General features: G+C 58.2%; 1 protein-coding gene across 12 annotated transcripts in view; it reads right to left on the minus strand.

Moving 5' to 3' along the window:
- The window catches only part of TSNARE1 (t-SNARE domain containing 1), a 154,252-nt gene that overhangs the window by 106,315 nt on the left and 28,029 nt on the right, over positions 1 to 19,908 (minus strand). For 10 of the 12 annotated variants that reach the window (XM_040625638.1, XM_040625640.1, XM_040625635.1 and 7 more), the window contains exons 2-4: positions 10,115 to 10,240; positions 3,200 to 3,349; positions 1,747 to 2,241 (exon numbers count right to left, since the gene is read on the minus strand). In XM_040625638.1, coding sequence (XP_040481572.1) covers positions 1,747 to 2,241; positions 3,200 to 3,349; positions 10,115 to 10,240 — 771 coding nt within the window. Of the gene's footprint in view, positions 1 to 1,746; positions 2,242 to 3,199; positions 3,350 to 10,114; positions 10,241 to 11,891; positions 12,257 to 19,908 lie in introns of those variants that run through there. The other 2 variants (XM_040625631.1, XM_040625632.1) reach the window with 2 other exon arrangements.

Below are 19,908 nucleotides of genomic sequence, written 5' to 3' on the forward strand. Positions count from 1 at the left end.
GAGCAGCGCTGCGAGGGTGCCACACTCCTGCCTCCATGCGCTCCAGGGAGACAAGCGCCCCCAGGTTCGAGCGCTGGAAAGCCAAAGGGCGGGACCGCGAGGAATGTGCGCGGCCAGGTCCCCAGCTGGTGAGGGTGCATCCTTCCCCGGACGCACTAGCTCCCCATGAAGGGGATGAGTGGACTGCCGCGAGGCAGAGCGGGGGCTGGAGCTGGGGCCAGAGCAGGGTTGTGGGCAGGACCAACATCAGCAGGACCAGGGAGGCAGACAGCTGTGCGGGAAGAGGTGGCCTCGAGGTCCGGGTGTAGGGCAGCACTCTGGGCTTGCAGGAGGGAGGCGAGCGTGCGTAAGGGTCTGTCCGGGAAGAACATGGGAGCCAACGAAGGGAGGCAGAGCTTTGCTAGGCCCACTGGGCAGGGCACGGCCAGTTACCCACTGAGCATGGCAACCCACAGGGGCTTACACACCCCCCTTTACAGAGCAGGAGGCCCTCAGCCTCAGGGATCCCACTGCTCAGGGGTCCCAGCTAGCACAGGTCACCAGGGCAGCGGTGCCCAGACCGCTGCCCTGCCCATCACTGGGGAGACGACGTCACCAAGTCATGTGTGCGGCTGGCACCACAGACGTGAGACCCAGCCTGTGCCGGTCTCTAGGCAAACACACGTGCTTGCTTCTGCTTTGTTTCTGACAGTGTATTTTCTGCCCCTGTTTCAAAGTCAAAGACTAGTAATGACTGAGAAATGGACCTCAGACCCTACCTCCAGCAACCGCCTATGACAGGCAGCAGGCACAAATGATCCACACCCCCACCCCACGCCTTCTTCCCGGCCCTAACTGCCAGTGTTGGGCTCAGCCTGCACCCTCCTCCAGCTCCCAGCGGGGGCTGCAGTGGCCCCGGTGCAGCTCTGCACCCTGCGTGCCACCGCTGGGACCGCGCAAGTCCGCGCAATGGGCACCTGTCTGAGACCCGCCCCGCTGAGCTCCCAGACACTGGGCTGACCATCGACCCCCGACCCACTGTGCCACATGAGAAGTCACACCCCGCACAGCAACGCTCCCCTGGAAACCGGCCCACAGAAGGACTGCTTGAACGCCAGGTGACCTGCCCCCTAGCTGTCCGCCTGCCCGTCCTGACGCCGCAGGGCAGGCCCAGCCCGTACTCAGGCCTGTTCTGGATGTTAGGCCAGCAGCAGAGCCCAGCGCTCCTGACCACAGTTTTGCTGCCCAGACAGTAAAACCAGAAAGCCAGCAGGAGCGCTTTATTTAGAAGACAGGGTACAAGCAGGGATGGCGGGGGAGGGTGAAAGAGAGAAACGTCAGGGTGTAGAGGACAACGCGGAGCAACCATGGTCTCGAAAACCTTGTATTTCAGGTGTGAGTGTGTATGTGGGACCGCAAAGCAAAACGCGTTTCTTCCCGTAGGTCGTGGTCCAGAGGCCAGAAGCAGATGTCCTTGAGAGGAGAGCCACGTCTCGGGCGTGCCCAGCTCCCCGCTCCGCAGCAGGGCACGAGGGCAGAGGCAAAGCAGAGGGGAGGCAAGTCCACCTGAAGCGTCTGGATATTCAGAATTCTGTCCCCGCGTGGCCAGGACAGCGCGTGCACGGAGGAGCAGGAACTGCCCCAAGACCCTGGTGGTGGGGAAGAGGAGGAGGGCGTGGCAGGAGGTCCCTGGGGCAGAAAGACGAGGAGCAGCCCGAGGTGGGTCTCTGCTTCCTGCCCGCCAGCCAGCTGGGGCAAGGGACTCACCTCGGAGCGGCTCCGGGCCGAAGTCCTCGGACGACAGGGCCTGGCAGGAGAAGGTCTTGGCCACCGCTTGCTCCACGGGCGTGAGGGCCAGGGCCTGGGGCCCACTGGGGCCGTGGGCCACACGCTGGAGATCACCCAGCTTGCGCCGCACAAGGGCACGCAGGTCCCGCCACTTGTGCTTGAGGTCCACGATGTCACGGCGGCAGTAGCCCAGGGCGTTCACGGCCTGCAGGATGCGGCTCCACACGCGGTACCTGCGGGCTGGCTCGGCCTTCAGCAGCCCTGTGCCAAACAGCAGCTGGTGGTGCTTGCTGACCTTGGACACCAGGACCTCCGTCTCCTGCGGACAGAAGTTGGGCTTCCTCTTCTTGGCCCGCGTGGCACTGGGCCCCGCCAGCCGGCCATGGGCCCCACCAGCGGAGTCCTTCCTCAGGCCGGCAGTAGGTGGTGAGGTGGGCTCCGGCGTCCCACTGGCTTCAGGGGCGACCCCTGGCCCTGGAAAGGCACCAAAAGGTGGGTGTTTAAGGCCCTGGGCCAGGGGGGGTGGCAGCTGTGACACCGGCTAGCGGGGCGCCTCCTCTTTGGCTTCGGCTTCAGGACACTGCTGCGGGCTCCCAGCTACCACCCCCCTCCCCGCATGGTGTCCAGAGGCCTGCGTCCAAGTCCGAGCCCAGCAAGTGGATGACAGGAGCAGGAGGGCAGCCAGGCGGCCCACCTGTAGCACCCCCCCTGCCCCTCTGTGCCCCGCAGCCTCCCACTCCTCAGCTCACAGGGGTCCCTGAGCTGGGCGGGCACACAGGGCCAAGTCTCCGGGCCTCTGCCCACCTGGGAGCTTTGTCAGCAGCCAGGCTGTGCCTACCGAGCGCAGGGGGACCAGCTGTAAGGGCAGAAGAGGCAGCTCCCCCATGAGACCACGCGTTTCCCAGACGCAAGGAGAGAGTGAGCCCCCAGCACTGAGAGCCCCTGGGGGCAGAAGGATGTGTGAGCCCCCCGGGGAGCGCTGTCTCCCCCCAGGTCCCTATCAGCCGGAAGGCTCCCTCTACAGAGGCCCACATCCCCTCCCCTCACTAACGCACATGCCAAGGACCCCGACGCTCCCTCACCAGCTCACCCTACAAGGAGAAGCCAGGCTCTGGAGTGAAGGGGCCGCGTGAATTCGTCCCACAGGCCTGAGCCTCCTCCCTGGAGCCCACAGGGCCCTGACAAGCACTGGTCATCACACGACAGTCCTCCTGCCGCGCCACCTGCCGCCAGTGGGGAAGGGGAGGCTAGTGGGGGTGAGGGTCCAGACCACCCACAGTCCATGCTGCAGCTTGCCCCCAGCTCAGCGCTGCCTGGGCACCCCCGGCTGCCACGCCCAGCTCCCGCCTGCTGGCCCTCCCTCCTCGGCACCCGGCACCTCTGGGTGGCCTTTCCCAGGTCCCCCCCAGACCCAGCACCCTAGCGGAAATACCTCGCTTCCTGGCCCTCAGGCCTCTGGACGTGCCCGCCGACCCCAGATCACCTTCCCCGTCCTTGCCCACACAGGGGTCCTGCGGGCGGCTGTCTGGCGACGGGCAGGGGAAATGGCGGATTCCGTACTCGGTCCAACATTTAGCGCACTCTACAGACAGCAAGGGACATCACAGTTACACCCAGCCTGCCCACAGAGCAGCTCAGGGTGCTGCTGGCAGAGCTAGGCCCCACACGGGAGAGCAGGTGCCCTGAGCCCTCCCAGCATCCATGCCAAGAAGCTCCATTCAGGCCCATCTCTTCCAAGAAGCCCTCCCAGACTGCCACACCCTGAGCAACAGCCACTTTGGCTGAAGACCTCTTTATTTATTTTTTTTTAAAGCTTTTATTTATTTGACAGAGATAGAGACAGCCAGCGAGAGAAGGAACACAAGCAGGGGGAGTGGGAGAGGAAGAAGCAGGCTCATAGCGGAGGAGCCTGCTGTGGGGCTCGATCCCAGGACCCCGGGACCACGCCCTGAGCCAAAGGCAGACGCTTAACCGCTGGCGCCCCTGAAGACCTCTTTAAATCACGATTATTCTAAAAGGTGATCCCAGACAAGGATGAAATCTCCTAGAGCAGGGCCTTCAGGTGTGGCCCACAGACCAGGCCAGGCCTTCGACAGGTGTTACCCGTCAGCGACAAATGACATACAAAGCTGGAGAGTAAGGACTTAGGGATGTCGATGACAATTCGAAGCCACCACAACACCCGAGCATGGGATCATTCTGTTTATAAAAACGTTGTTCCGTGCCATATTGGGAGTGAAAAATAAGTAAAAGCCCGCCCTTCCTGACGCTCGGTCGCAGGGCTGAGGAGGACCGGTGCCGGGCACCTGTGCGGCCTCCTCCCCATACCCGCCCTGGACAGGCCCCGCATGGGGCTGGACGCCCGGAGACGACACTTCATTTTCTCCTCGATCATTCTCATTTACTCAAAAACACATCCTAGACACGTTCCGCCGAATCTGTCAACCCTAAGATACACCTCATAAAAACGTCTTACCATCTCGGAAAGATGGGCCTTTCCGTCCATGGCCCTGGGCCATCTGTGTGACCTCGTTCTCTCTGGAGCTCTTTGGAAGGACAGTTTCCAAGGAGCAAGCTCTAGGAGATGATGGCTGACCCGTCTGAGCACGCCCACAGCTGCCCTGAAACCCAGGGGACACAGTCCCAGCACCCAGCTCCTGAAGGGCAGCTCCTTCTTGGAAAAGGCCCTGGACTCGCATCTCCCCAGAGGAGGAACAGCAAAGGACATCTGTTCAGCTCATACTCCGCGTCCCTCTGGGGGGGTGGAGGGGGGACACTGCAGCCCAGCATGACAGGGACAGAAGGACTGCCCCGAGCGATTCCCCTTGGGCCCCAAGCGGGGTGGGAGAGGCCTCAAAAGGTCATCTCGGCCATCCTCGCCTCCAGGCAGCAAGGACCCAAGCACAGGGGCAGCCCACGGGGCTCCCAGCCAGCCTCGGGGGAGGCTCCACCCCCCCCTCACTCACAGAGCCCCCACCCTCCAGGAAGGATGGAGAAGGGCAGGGCGGCCGGCTGGCTTAGTTGGGGATGGAGGTTCCCACGCCACAGACAGCTACAGTAAAGCACGCTCCCAACTCAGACCTCAAGAACTCTGCCAGACGTCTGGGGAGGCAGACACGGCCCTGGACAGTCACAGCACGTGAGAGAGAGGCCATGCCCGAGGCCCCACATTCAGGCATCTCTGTGGGTCTGAGGGTCTGACCACGAGCCTCCAGGTGCCCTGTCACTTCCCCTCCTCCCGAAGGGCTGGGTGGGGAGCCAGGTCCTCTCTCCAGACAGCTGCGCCAGGCTCTCCTGCAGGCACACGTTCCCCAGGCCCAGCGACTTGCTCAGGCCAGTGTAAGGAAGAGGCACAGCTGTCCAGGTACCTGGCAACGGGGGTCACCATCGGCTTTGGAGCCCCCAGAGTCCCTCCTGTGAGGAATGAGGCGAGGGGCCCGGCTGAAGGCCCACGTCACCGCCCACATTTCCACCTGGTCACAGAAGTCCAGTCCCTGCCCACCTCCTCCTGGAGACTCCGCATGGTCCAGACACCTGTGAAGGGGCCGGTCTGGTCCACCCTCCAGAATCACATGACCCTTGAACTTTGAGGGGGGCCTGAGGCAATGTTTCTGATTATTAGAATACACACAATTGGGGGAAAAGTTCAAACACAGACAATTATAAAGAAATGATAAAGATCGTTTGCAACCACAGCACCCAGAGGTGAATGCTGTGACCACAGAGGTGGGGGTCTTGCACGATTAGAAGACTCTGGACATGGCTTTGCTTTACTGCATTCAGCGCACCTGTCACCACATGAGGACGTGTGGGGAGGTCACCCAGCGACCTCTGACAGCTCAAGCTAATGCCCACATCACAGCCGCCTCCCCCAGCGAGGTGGTGATGGCGCTTCCGCATTCTCTGTGCACAACCACACTGCAGCCAGCACCCCTGCCCACGCCCCAACGACGCCCGCACCCCGACGATGCCCGCGCCCTGATGACGTCCACACCCGATGACGTCCTGGCGATTCAGGAAGAGGGAGAGCCAGGCCAGGAGCGGGAAGGCGTCGGGGTCCAGGAGCAGCCACGCCCTCTCCTCTGGAGCGAGCCAGCTCCACCGCGGCCCAGCAGTGCCAGCGCACTGCCACCTTCAAGCCCGTCTCTCTGGGCTGCGGTGAGGCTCAGCCGTGTCTCCAACCTCTTCACAGGGCTGGCCCACTTGTAGGAAGATTTTCAGGTTTTCCTTTGATTTATGTGGGTTCTTTATGTGTTAATAATCTGCCAGTTGGCTTTTCGCTGTGTTTTTGCTATGGTTCTACCATGAAGAGACCACCCCGAGCCCCACATAATTACCCACAGGATCCCACGAACCCTGCACTGCTCGGTGCACAGCAGGTCCCAGGTGGTCGCGGCGGCTCCTGCACAGACAGGGGTCTCCGCCTGGCCCCAACATCCTGCCCAGGGCGCTGGCCCCTCCCCGGAGCCTCCCCACGTCACCCCGCAGAGGAGCGGGTAAGGAACCAGCAGCACCAGGCCCCAACGACGGTCAACAAATCAGGACAATGTAGGTCCTCTCCTGACAAAAACACAAGTAAGCAGACTTCATTTTTAAGAAACAACTAGGGAAAAAATACATACGTTTGGAAACAATGAACAATTTATTCTAAATAAATCCTGGGGGAAAAGAAATAATAAAAAAATTTTAAAAAACAAAAAAATTCCTGAGTCAAAGAAGATATAATAATGGAAATAAGAACTGAACACAACTGAACTTTAATTTAAAAACACTGCACACTTCTGAATGTCTGATATTCGACTAACACTGACCATCTGGACACTTATGATCTCAAGTCTTTTTACTACAAAAGAATAAAAAGTGAATACGAATGACATAAGCATCCAACTTAGGAGTTAGAAAAGTAAAACAGCATCAACTCAAAGAGAGAGGGAAGAAAATGATAAAAGTATGAGTGGAAGTCAATACAGTAGACAGTATCAAGAAAGTCAGAAGTCAGTTCTTTAGGGAGACTTAAAAAATTGACAAGCCTCAGTCAATACTGATTATGAAAGAAAACAGGGAAAGTACAAATGAACTCTATTAGAAATAAAAAAAGAAGATGTGATGCTGATACCGTGACCATTAGTAAGACAGAGGCCACCACGATGGTAGGCCCCGTGCAGCCCTCAGCTTTCGCGACAGCCTATGGTCGGGCAGGGGCAGAGCAGGGCGGGCAGAACCCGGCCAGGCCCTCGGCCACACCACAGCGATGCCCCATTGACAACCGGTGGCTACTGTCCACATTTCATTTCAATAAATTCGAACATTTAAGTGAAGCAGATGTAGGTCTCAGAAAACACAAATTAGCAAAACTGACCCAAGAAGAAATAGAGCGCCTGGACGGTTTGTATGACAGAGAAGTGAACTGCTAGTCAAGAGGCACTCCACCAAGGAAGCACGAGGCCCAGACGTTTTTACAGCAAAATCCCAGGCACACTTAAGGAACGTGTAGTCCTATTCTTCCATAAAGTCACATAGAATATAAGCACCATGTCACTCAGCATCAGAGAGGCTCCGACCAGCTCAGGAAGGTGGAAAGAAGAATGGACGGACAGGAGAAAAAAGGAAAAAAATGTCGCTATGTACAAATGATATAATCCAAACAGAAAACCTAAGATCCCACAAATTATTACAGTAATAGGAGTTTAGCAAAATGGCATGATATAAAGTCAGTGGGCAAAAATCAATTACACTCCCTAGGAAAACCGTGGTTCCTTCAAGAAATAAACTTGGAGAGAAAAACAGACAAACCAAAACGATGGAGAAGCTCAAGGTTCAGAGAGACCTGAAAGGCCTGTCAGTCAACTGCCGCATATGGGTCTTCCCACGGCCCTGCTGCACACCGCGGAGCCGCCCAGTGGTCTAGATGCCAGGGCGCACTGCATCTGACCAGCACTCTAGCGCACTCTGGTCCACGCAAACAGAGTCCCTGCATTGCAGAGGCACAGGGACGTGTCAGTGCGGGAGGCATACTGCGTCTGGGACTCACGCTGCATCTGGGACTCACCGCGGAATGACACGACGGCAGCCCAAGGTCACCAGGGGCTGGGCCGGCCACAGCAGACTCCTGATGAGCTGGCGTGGGCAGCACTGGGGCACGTTACGTTATCGTGTTTACTTCTCTATGTTTGAAATTGTCTATGTTTAGAAAGTTTTAAAATGAGGCATTTAAAAATTAAAATCTCTGGACTCTGCTTCTTTTAAAAAACCAATTGTTGTGTACGTGTACCAGCCACAAAGATTTGGCACGCGTAATACTCAGAGTGGTAGTTCTTCTATGCAGAAAATGGGTTTTTTTTTTGTTAAAACAAACTTAATGAACGATATGTAAGATCTTTGTAATGAAAGTTACACAACTTTACTGAAAAACATGAAAGAAGATCCGAGAAATAGGAAGACGCATATGCTCATGGACTGGGAGCCCACGAACGGTAAAGATGCCAGTTCTCGCCACATTAATGCACTGGATGTGTGGCAGCTGCAGCCAAAACGCCAAGCCTGACAAGGGGATTCTAAAATGTATGTTCAAGGGGCACCTGGGTGGCGCAGTCGTTAAGCGTCTGCCTTCGGCTCAGGGCATGATCCCAGCGTTCTGGGATCCAGCCCCGCATCAGGCTCCTCCGCTATGAGCCTGCTTCTTCCTCTCCCACTCCCCCTGCTTGTGTTCCCTCTCTCGCTGGCTGTCTCTGTCAAATAAATAAATTTAAAATAAATAAATAAATAAATAAATAAATAAATAAATAAATAAAATGTATGTTCGAGAACAAAGGGCCAAAAACACCCAAGACACTTCTGAGGGAAAGCAAGTAGAGCAGCTTGTCGTGAAAAACATCAAAAACCGTAACTCTGAAAATTAAGGGGGAATTTGGCACAGGAAGAGCAAACTGACCAAGAGGACCTACACAGAATCATTTATTGCAGAGCTCTGGCTCTGCGGGTCTGTAGGAAGGGGACAGCATTTTCAGTAACAGTCCCAGGACAACGCATGGTTCGGAGAGAGAAATGCAGGGCAGCTCTCTGCCCTCCCTGCGCCCCACCCCATAAACAAAGATCGAACCCCGGTGACGGACGGCTTAGAGATGAACTACAGTCACATCAGCTTCGGAGGAGAGAAAATGTGGCGCCAGTACCACCCCGTGCTAGGATTCATCGCGCCAGACAGAACGCACACAGGACAGAAGAGACCTGCGCGCTCAAGCGAGCTACCACGGAGAGCTCAGCTCGCTGCGGACTCACACTCCCCAGCAGGTGCCAACCGAAACGCAGGCCCCGACTGGACGAAGACGCACAGAGCCAGCGGACAAGGGTTTCACTTCCGGAATACACAAACCTTGCAAGTCAGTAAGAAGATAGCAAAGTCTAAAGAAAAATAAAGAGAGTCCGCTGGAGCAGAAACTGGTCCATCCCATCGGTCGCCAGAGAAACGTAAACGAAACCCAGAGAGAGCACGCCCCGCCCCCAGACTGCAAACGTTCAGCATCCGCCCCTGGCCCCACTCACGCTGACGAGGCCGAGGCGCCAAGGGCAGCCCAGACAGTGCCAACAGCTCCCCTGCACTGCCGGGCGACAGGCCCCAAAACAGACACGCTCACTGGCCCTCACACGAGGACCAGCACGGGTGCCACACAGCCACACGGCAGGAAAACAGAAGGGAACAGCGACTTGCAGCAGCAGGGACTCAGAAGCCAAACCAGCAAATGGCAGATAAGACAAATCCCACAGTTCCACAAAGTTCCGAGACATGCAAAGCCAGCAAGGTATGGTGTGGGGACACAGACCCATGTCAGCAAAACCGGACAGAACAGCAAGGAAGCCCAAAACACAGCCCTCAGGGCAAGGGCGTCCTGGGAAAGGGGAAGTGACTCAGAAGTACTGTAAGGGGATCCCTGCTCTGCCCTGTACCAGTTGCATAGCAGCCCCCGACCCTGCCCAGCCTCAGTTTCCCCCTCTATATTTGCAAAAATAACGCCTACACCACATTGTCATTAGGACCAAACCAGACCATCCATCCACTCTGCCACGGGCCAAGCACCCCCAGGCACCTCTAGACCAGTTCAGTGCACCTGCTGAGTGCCAGCCTGGTGCCAGACTGACTACAGACACCAGGTCTGTTCCCACCACAGGGCAGCCTCTCAAAGTCCAACACCAACAACTCCGCCCCCACCAAGGCCAGTGTCACTCACCCCTGGCCACAGGCAACATGGGTCAAAGAGAACCCGCCTACCCCTGGCTACCATCACGAAAGCAGAGGCCTGCCCACTGCCACCTCCCACCACCCGCCAGCACTGCAAGCCACTGTCATTACCTAGGGGCTGATAGCCTTGTCTGGAGGGTCCCCCGAAAGGGCCATGGCTCCCCAGGCCGCCACTGCCAGCGATAGATCCGTAGGACATCTTCTTACAGAGAGCAGGGCCACTGTCTTCCCACAGAGCTGGAGGAGACAAAAACCAGGTTGGGAGGGAGGAGAGGAGTTAGTGCCCAGATTCAGGGTAGACTCAGGCCTGTGCCCACCCCGCCCACCAGCCTGGCTCCACTTCATCCTCACCCCAGGCGGCCCCATGCCCACATCTCAGCTCAGCTGGGCTCCTCCCGACCCCAGGGTGGGGGCCCCACCGAGCCCCTCCAAAGTGCGCTCTTGTCCCACCGTCCCCATGAGGGGACAGGCACTGGGAATAACCTCTCAAAAACGGCAGTGGTCCCAACCAGAGCCCCCGCACCCCTGTATAAGCCCACCCCCGCCGAGCTGCGAACCCCGGGGCTTGCGCCACCTGCCCCCTCTCTAGCTCTAGCTCAGTCCTTCTGAGCCAGACAAGATGGCAAGAGGGCAGGGGGCAGGCTGCCGGGGCTGAAACCACCTCGATGCTTGGTCCCTACGGAGCTTGGACGAGACACCCACCATCCCCAGCCTCAGTGTCCTCGTCTGCAAAACCAGGGTAATGAGAGGACCTGCCCCCAGGCCGGCCGTGTGGCGCGGGTGACACACACTGACGGCAGGCACTCAGAACACAACCACCTGTCTCAGCACCTGAGCACAACACCAACCATCCCTGCTGGGGGTGGTTCGGCATCCCGCCCACCCGACCTGCTCCCTGGGGGAACCGCGGCGCCAGGACAGCAGTGGGGACACCTCCAGCCTGACAAGTGCCCCCTGGGGCCCTCCAGGGTCATCAGTTTTCTGGGTGTCTGCACAGGGGCCACTGTGAGCGCACACGGACTCGCCCAGCGTCTGCCTGATCGGCCACATCCTAACGACACTGGCCTGGCTCGTGCAGCACTCCCAACAGGCCAGGCTGGACTCTCAGTACCTCGCAGCCATGGCTCACCTCGGCTGTACGGAAGCCTACGTGAGAGGGCAGGACGGTGACCCAAGTGAGCTCAAGGCGGCGAGAAGCAGGCCCAAGTTCCTGGGGTCGGAGGGGGCCCACAGAGCAGGCCGTCCTCACGAAGACCTGTAAGGTGGCCCCACTATCGCCTCACGTGGCAGATGAGGACACTGAGGCGCAAACGAGGGGTAAGGCACCCAAGGCCACGTGGCTGTCCGCCAGCAGAGAAGGGTTTGGGATCCAGCAGGTCGACCCCAGTGCCTATGATCTCACTGCACGGCCTCTCCGAGGGCGAATCCAGGTCACCTGGTCCCTCGCTACCAACCCCAGAGACAGGAGGTGCTGTCCCAACACCCCACAGGCTGCTGTAGGTACCCAGAGAACACCAAGCCGCTGAGAGAGGGCACGGCAGGCGCGGAAGTACAGAGCTCGGTGGAAGGGAAGGGTGCTCCCACCGAGCAAGCAGAAGGAAAGACGAACAGGAGCAGAGGCCAGGACCAACCCACATCCGAGGGACAGCAATCGTGGGGACAGAGGACACCCAGAGAAGGGGATGTGCAACCCAGAACTGGAGGCCACCAAGCGGAACGCCATGCAGTGCAGCCAGACGGGGCCTGCCCTCAGGGGCGCACGGGCCACGAGGACAGAACCCGAAACCACGGTGGCCCCATGCGGCACAGAAGACACTTCCAGATAGGAATCGGGCCCTTCCCTGCCCCTCCCGAGAGAGGACATAAGGCCACGCTCCATCCAGCTCACCTAATCCAGGAAAACAGGCAGGTGTGACCGCCTGCGGTAGGAGCAAGGTGAAGGATCCCAAGGAGAAGGGAGAGAGGCCTGGGGCAGATGCTGTGCCGGCGCCGGGAGGGTGGCCAGCTGACTGGGCGGCAGAAGGTTCCAGAGAGACTTCCTCAGGAAGAAAGGGAAGACCGCAGCATCTGAACACGACCAGGCTCCAGGGAAACATGGTGAGCAGGAAATGAGGATGATCCTGGTTCACCGTGAGGTTCAGCGCCCCCCCACCCCCCAGCAGCAACTGCAGTTAGGAAAAGCCTCATCTGCCTGCCTACAGCGGGATGCAGCCCAGAGCGGCACCGGGGAGGGAGGGACGGTGCGTGTGCATGTGTGTGCCTGCTCCAGCATGTGCGTACGTGTATGCTCAAGCCTGTGTGTGCGTGCATGTTCGTGTGTGCGTGCATGTTCATGTGTGCTAGCGTCACATGCACGTGTGCTCCAGCGTGTATGTGTGCTCAAGTGTGCACGTGTTCGAGCATGGGTGTGCATGTGTATTCGTGTCTGCTAGTGTCACATGCACGTGTGCTCCAGCGTGTATGTGTGCTCAAGTGTGCGCTTGTTCGAGCATGGGTGTGCACGCGTGTTCATGTGTGCTAGTGTCACGTGCACTTGTGTTCCAGGTTGTATGTGTGCTCAAGTGTGCGCGTGTTCGAGTCTGTGTGTGCATGTGTATTCGTGTCTGCTAGTGTCACATGCACGTGTGCCCAAGTGTGCGCATGTTTGAGCATGGGTGTGCATGTGTGTTTATGTGTGTGTGCGTGAGCACGCATGTGGGTATACCAGCATGCACGTGTGCTCCAGCATGTGTCTATATGCATGTTCACGCATGTGTGCTCGAGCACATGTGTGTGTGTGCCAAGCACAGGCATGAAAGCACACATCAATCCTCATCTTGCAAGTCGATAATGCCAACCCACTGGAAACCATGCAGCAGCAGTGACGGAGCACATTATCGAGAAGAGAGACCCGCCATCCAGACACCGGTAGGGTCAGAAGCAGCTAACTGCGGGGAGAGGAAGAAGGGACGACTCTCTTATCTCAAACAACCATGTAGGACTCATTTATCCTCCAAACTTCAGATAGGTATCATCTTAAAATATTAAAGCTTCATTTGTAAGATTCCAGTGAGATCATCATCCAGAAAGAGGAGTCTAGAAACAAGAGTGGTGAGCTGCAGGGGCATCTGCCTGAGTGGACGACCCACGCAGGGACCCAGCACTCTCCTGAGATGTCTGGAGGGCGGCCCCAGAGTCACCATGTCGTCCTAGGGGGGCTACGAGGAGCCCAGGCAGGCTTCCGGGAGGCCTAGGCTCAACTCCACAGATACGCCCTGTGGACCCACAGCGCACCAGGCACTGTGTCCAGCGTGAACAAGACAGGCCTGGTCCTGGTCTCAGGGACGTGGACTTTGGCTGGGCGTCAGCCAGAATGTCCCGTGATGAGGGCTCCAACAGGAGAGTGCAGAGACCTGGGAGGCATGGCTAGAGCCCCAGACCGGGCGGGTCTGGCAGCCCCCCAGAGGAAGGAGCTCAAGTGGGGTCCAAACAGGAGCAGGAAGGAGCTGGCCAACTGGGTGAGAAGGGAGCAGCGCAGGGACAGCTCTGGGAGGACAGGAGGGGCAGCCCGCACACAGGAGTGACCGGGGTCGACGAGAGGAAGGGACAGAGGCGGGGTGGGCAGCGCTAGGGACGCCCCCAGCCCAAGAGATCTCCACGTGCCCAGCGCAAGAAGGGCAGCAGGAAGGGATAGAGGGGCTGAGGGGCAACAGCAGGCCGAGAGGGCTGCCCTCAGCGGTGTCCAGGCAAGTGAAGGGCAATGAGCGGCCGGGCTAGGGAGGCAGGAAAGAGAAAAAACCCCAGCCTGCCACCTCGTCTGACCTGCAGTCTCATCTTGCTGGGCCCCAGAGCACGTGTCGGCAGTGTATGCTCAGCGTACTGGGAGGTGGAGGCTGTCCCGCTGACAGAGCCAGAAAGAGACGCCCCAGCCTGAGGACCAGAAGCACCAATGCCGGCGCCCGTCCTCCGCCCCCGTCCCTGGCAGACAGCGAGGGGCCGCGGGCACACACCCAGGCTCCCCGGGTGCCCTGTGTCCAGGCTGTGCCAGCAGCTTCGTGCACGCTGCTGCCGCTCACCCACCGCGGCCAGTTCACAGCCTGACTCCTCCGCGGGCAAGGGCAGGTGGTGGGCAGCAACAGAGACAGATGAGGAGGGAGGGAGCAGCTGGACAAAGGCCATGGCAGCCACCGGTGGCCCGGGCGGGCGGAAGCTGCTGCAGGGCCAGGCCGGAGGGCTGGGCAGATGCCGACGGGCTGCAGTGCCCAGGAATGGCCCCGGACCGCCTCAGAGCCGTGGGACAGAGGCCACAGGAACAAGGTCGGCTCCCAAGGAGGCCTCCCACCGAGCGGCTTCTTTGAGCCAGGGCGGCCAGCCTCCTCTGGCCTTGTGCCCCCGGGCTGGCACCAGGCTCTTCCCCGGCCACTTCCCCTTCCACCCCCCACCCCAGCAGCCTGAAGGGAGCCATCTGTCCTTGCAGTGCCCAAATCCTGCTCTTAGGGCAGCAGAGGAAGCAGAGGTGCCAGGGAACGCCCCAGCAATGCAGCCCTGCCCCTGGGACAAAGCCCCTCGGCCCAGGAGGAGGGACAGACTGACAGCAGGATGCCACTGGACCCTGGTCAGGAGGGAGCACCCGGATACAGCTCCAGGCTGGGCTCCAATGACCTGGACTCCAAGGCCAGGACTAAGACAGGGCAGGTTCTGCCCCGGACGGGCTCCCAAGCAGGACACGACCCTGCCTGCAGCTTTCTTCTGTCAGCCTGGGGCTCTCAGAGGCAGTGTGTTCCCGAGACTACAGCTGACCGTCCTAGCAGCAGACACAGAACAGTATCTTCTAGACTGGGGTGCCCTACAACAGGCCCTGCTCCCCTCAGGCTGAAGGGGACTCCAAAGATGGAAAGCAGGTCCTTCCCAGGTGGGGTCCGTTTCCTCATCTGTAACATGGGCAGCTGCCCAGCCCTCAGGGGACTAGAGTGAGGAATGAATCAGTTCATGTCTGGGTGCCATTCAGTGGACCTGACCTGCACCGTGAAGGGGACACAGCAAAATCAGCATCACACAGTGCCATCTGCCCTCGGGGGCCTCCTGCTCCAGCTGGGGACAGACAAGGAGGGGCTGACGCACCATCATGGGGACCTCCATCCTCAGTCCCAGCCAGACCTCTCCCAGCCGACAGCCCTGGGGACCTGGCCCTCAGGCCTGTGCCCTGGCCTGGGGTGGTGTCCTTCACCCAAGTCCTCCCTCCTCTCTGCCCTGCACCAACCCCAGAACTCACCCTGCTCCCCCTCCCTTGCCCTTCCTCCCCACCCCTGCACAACCACAACCCTGGTTAATCCAGCTTTCATGGCAAGACTGTGCCGGGTGCCTGCCCACCCACCATCCCGGGACCCATCCCAGGGGCAGCCCGGTCCCTCCCCAGACACTCGGCGAGCCCTCCTCTGGCCACACTGCCAGGCCACAGCCCTGAACTGGGGTTATTCTACTGCTCTGTACCGCTCTGTCCTTTCTGTCTCCACCCCACTGAACCAGAGCAAGCCAAGCAAGCGCGACACGACACAGGCCAGACCCAGAAAAGTGCACGACACACAGAGCAGCAAACAGGCCCTGGCACTCCTCGATGCCCTCCGCGTGCAGAGTGTCAGGGTGGAGGCAGGCTGGGAGAAGAGCACGGCGCTCCTCGACGCCGTCCGCATGCAGAGTGTCAGGGTGGAGGCAGGCTGGGAGAAGAGCACGGCGCTCCTCGACGCCGTCCGCATGCAGAGTGTCAGGGTGGAGGCAGGCTGGGAGAAGAGCACGGCGCTCCAGAAGGAAAGCTGGCCAGGGCCCCCCACCACCACCACGGCCCGAATCCTCCTGCTGCGAACCACCATCCGCTCACCTGGTCACACGCCAGGCACCGCCGAGCAGGCCCGCCGGCAGGAGACCTGCAGCCCGCACCGCCCTGAGCGCTGCTCCGCCCGGGGCCCAGCCACCAACCCCAGGATGCCCAGGGCTGCGTTGCCTAGAGACCACAGGGCTGCCCCCAGGGAGGGCGAGGCTGGAGCCAACAGAGACACCCGGTCCCACCCACACTGCTCCAGGTGGATGCTGAGCCGCCCAGGCTGCCTGATGATCAGAGGGCCAGGCGGACACCATGAGTCAGTCCCTGCAAGAGCCCTCAGGGGCGACTGTCGCCATCTGGACCCACTCTTTCCTCCACAGGCTGCTGCCCATGGGACCACCAACATGGTTCAGCCACACCAACATGCCCTCATAGGGTGCTCAAAAGCCAAACCAGCCTGGGGACCCTGGATGAAGGCCTCAACATCACAAGACCAGGCTCCCCCACAGACATGGTACCTAGTCCACTCACACCTGGCAGCGAGGCAGGACTGTCATCACGTGAAAGACATCTGGGACGTGTGTGGTCGTGGGGGCCTCGGAGGGATGGACGGCGATCACGGGTTCATGGGAGCAGTGGAGTCACCTGGGCCAGGGACCCTGGATCTAATCAAACCCCAGCTTTTAAGATGAGAAAACCAAATTCACAAAGGGAAAGTGACTTCTTCCAAATCACAGACACAGGCGGGATCCAGGAGCAGGCCGCCAACCCACCAACCCACCGTCACTGCAGCTGCTCCCGCCCACCCCTCCCCAGCGCTCTCTCGGCAGCACGTACGGTCTCAGGTCCTCCTCACGCAGGTCCTCCCTGCCGGACCACGAGCCTCTCCCTCACCCCTCCCTCACCCCGGCATCACCCCTGCCCCGACGGGAGCTTGGCGTCACCCCTGTGAATTCCGCTCTCAGCATGCACACAGTCCAGGCACGGGCGTGTGCAGGCAGACAGCCCCGCGCACACGGCCGTGCGGGTGTGGTGTTCATGACTTCCCAGCTCTGCCCCGCACGGCCGCTCACAGGCTCTGCCCCATGAACACGAACACGACCTGCAGATGAGAGCGTCGCATCTGCGCTGCTCTCCTGGTGGCGATCACCGCGCCGTGCTTGTGTGAGAGGCCGTGTCGCCCAGGACCAGGGAGCATCGCGGCTGCAGCGCACGGTCAAGCCGTCCAGAAGGAAATACACATGGACACATGGAAGGACAAGCCACTGCAGGGAAGGGTGCCGTGGCGCACGCGGGATGTCTGTTAATCTGCTGACTCTCGTTTAAATCTAGAATTATCATGTCCAAAAATATTAAGTTAAAAATAAAGTTAAAACTCACTGGAGATTTTTTTAAATCCTAAAAGTAAATCTGTACAAAAGGTACAGATCTGTATACTGAGAACTGAAAGCATCACGAACAGAAAGTGAGGTGCACAGACGTGAGCGAAGATGCCCTGTGTCCGCGGACGTGCACTCGAGACCGCGAGGATGCGTTCTCCGGCATCAGCACGGACGTGTCGTAAATGCTTCCTAAAACCAAGAAGTCCCTCCCATTTTAAACACAATCCACTAAAAACTCTTAGAAAAAAAAAAGAAAAAAAACTAAAATTGAGAAATTTCTAAAAAAAACCCCAGTGAAAACACTGCGTAAGAACATCAATAAGATACATTTAAAGCAGCGGTCAGAGGAGATTCAGAACACTAAGCATGTCATGACAAAAGGTAAAAGCAAACTAATTTCTCAGCTGAAAGGTTTAGAAAAAGGCATGTAGCACCGTCTGCTTGTGTGGCCCTCGCCCGCATGCCCTCGGTTGGGAGCGTCCGCGGTGGCCCCGTCTGTCACTACCGCCCCTGTGAGCCTGAAGCAGCTTGCACGCAGGGGAGGCCACGCAGAGGGACCGTGCAGGAAGGCAGTCACCTCCGAAGCCTGCCTCTTCCCCCGGACCCCTTCCCACGAACTCAGTTTGATTTCCTGTTATTCACAGCCCGAGATACTGTATTAATACACCTACGCTTAAAAAACGTTTAGAAAAACAATAAAATAATCCAAAGGTAACCAAAAAAGAGAAACAATATAAATAGAAGGAAGTATTAACGAGGTAGAAGACAGAAAAACAGAAGACCTAATTTATAAAGCAAAATCCGGATTTCTAAAACACACTAACGAAGGAGACAGCCCGGTAGCTAATGCACTCGAGAAAAGAGGAAGGAAGGGCACGTGTGGCAACGTGGACAATGCAAAGGGAAGAATCCTCCCAGCAGAACAAAGGTTAAGGGAGCCTGAGGCCCCACTTGCAAATCTCTATGCAAATCAGTTGTAAAACCCCGATAAAAGGGGTTATATCTTAGGAAAGTGAAGTTTACCGAAAGTGACCCATCGGAGGCAGGCTGAACAGACGAATTTGGAGAGAAGAAATAGAAACAGTTATCGTAAAGCCACCCCCACAACGACACCAGGGCCAGACGGCTGTGCGGGGGATCCCGCCACATTTCCAATGCTCCGTCAATTATTCCAGGGAGCTGACGATGAAGAGAGGCTTCCTGATTCTTTTTAATGAAGCATGTATAACATCGGTCCCGAAACCTGATAAACACAGTCCGAACACAAATGGCGAACCAGTTTTGCACTGATGCAAAAGCACCGAACAGAATCCTACAAAACAAAATTCAGAACCCCAGCTGCTTATTTTCCCAGAAATGCGAAGCATATTCAACGTTAGGAAATCCACTAGCCAAACAGACCATACCAACTAACGGACCAAAGGGAAAGGCTTACAAGCTCCCCACAGACACCAACCACATTCCTGACGCAAGCACTGGAGAACTTTCTGGAAATGATAATACCATTAGATTAAAGGTCCAGGAGGAGGCATGGGTGCCTCCACGCCCGGCACCACCCTACTCTACTCCGGGGGCACCAAACAGTGCAGCCGGACGGCAGGGGTCATCGCGAGACGACAGAGATCTGGAAGCAGCGGTCCCTTTGCCACTGGCACAACGGCACACTCACAAAACCCAAACGTGACGCTGCGAGTCAGAGCCACAGGCAGAGCGGCCGGGAGAGAAATTCACACAGACAGCAGCAGCCTCCACGCAGAGAGACGCCCAGCGAGAGGCCAGGCCGGCAGGGAACCCCCGTCTGTGACAGCAACAAAGACTGCACACCTAGGAACAGATTTCCACGCACATGAGCGGCTAACAGGAGCACAGCTCCGGGAAACTTCAGAATGCTCCAGAAGCCGGAAAGGCAGATCTCCCCCACGGAAAGACGCCCCTGGCTCTCAGATAGGATGACCCAACCTCACGAAGACGTCAATTCTCCACCTTGATAAGAACACCAACGAGCATCCTTCCAGAGCTCAGCAGGCTGACGGGGAGTTCCCACGGGAAAGCCACAGCACAAACACTATCCAGGACAAGAGCAAACAGCCCCCCAGAAAGGACAACTCTCCCCAGACCTGCGACGTCCCAGAGAAGGAAGTGCTGGGCAACAGGCTGTGATACACCCCGCTGACCGAAGGGACCCGACACAGAAACCACACGTGTGTGACTCCACTTCCCGCGAACGTCCAGAAGAGGCAAACCCACGAGAGCAGAAAGCAGACTGGTGGTCGCCAGAAGCTGCGGGCAGAGGAGTCTGGGGACGGACCACTGATGGACGTGTTCTGGAATTAGACAGTGAGAGTGGACACACAACTCTGTGAACAGACCGAAAACTGCTGAACTGTCCATTTCCAAAGGGCGAACTTCAAGGCATGTGAAGTCTACCTCAAAACACGCCAGAAAGCTTCTATAATTAAAATTCTGTGTGTGAAAACATAAACCAGTAGAATGAGAAAGTCTGAAAACAGACCCAGTACGTAATAAATGGGGCATCTCAAATCAAAGCAGGATTGTCTAGGAAGCTGGGACATCTGGTCAGCAGTGGGGGACGACAAAGGGGTCCAGGCCCACCACAGTAAAAAAATATATTCCAAATGGATCATGGCTTCTGGGTCAAAGATCACAGGGTGGGGGCGCCTGGGTGGCTCAGTCGTTAAGCGTCTGCCTTCGGCTCAGGGCGTGAT

The sequence above is a fragment of the Ursus maritimus genome, unplaced genomic scaffold, assembly GCF_017311325.1.
Source record: "Ursus maritimus isolate PB19 unplaced genomic scaffold, ASM1731132v1 scaffold_9, whole genome shotgun sequence".
NCBI classification, from domain to species: domain Eukaryota; kingdom Metazoa; phylum Chordata; class Mammalia; order Carnivora; family Ursidae; genus Ursus; species Ursus maritimus.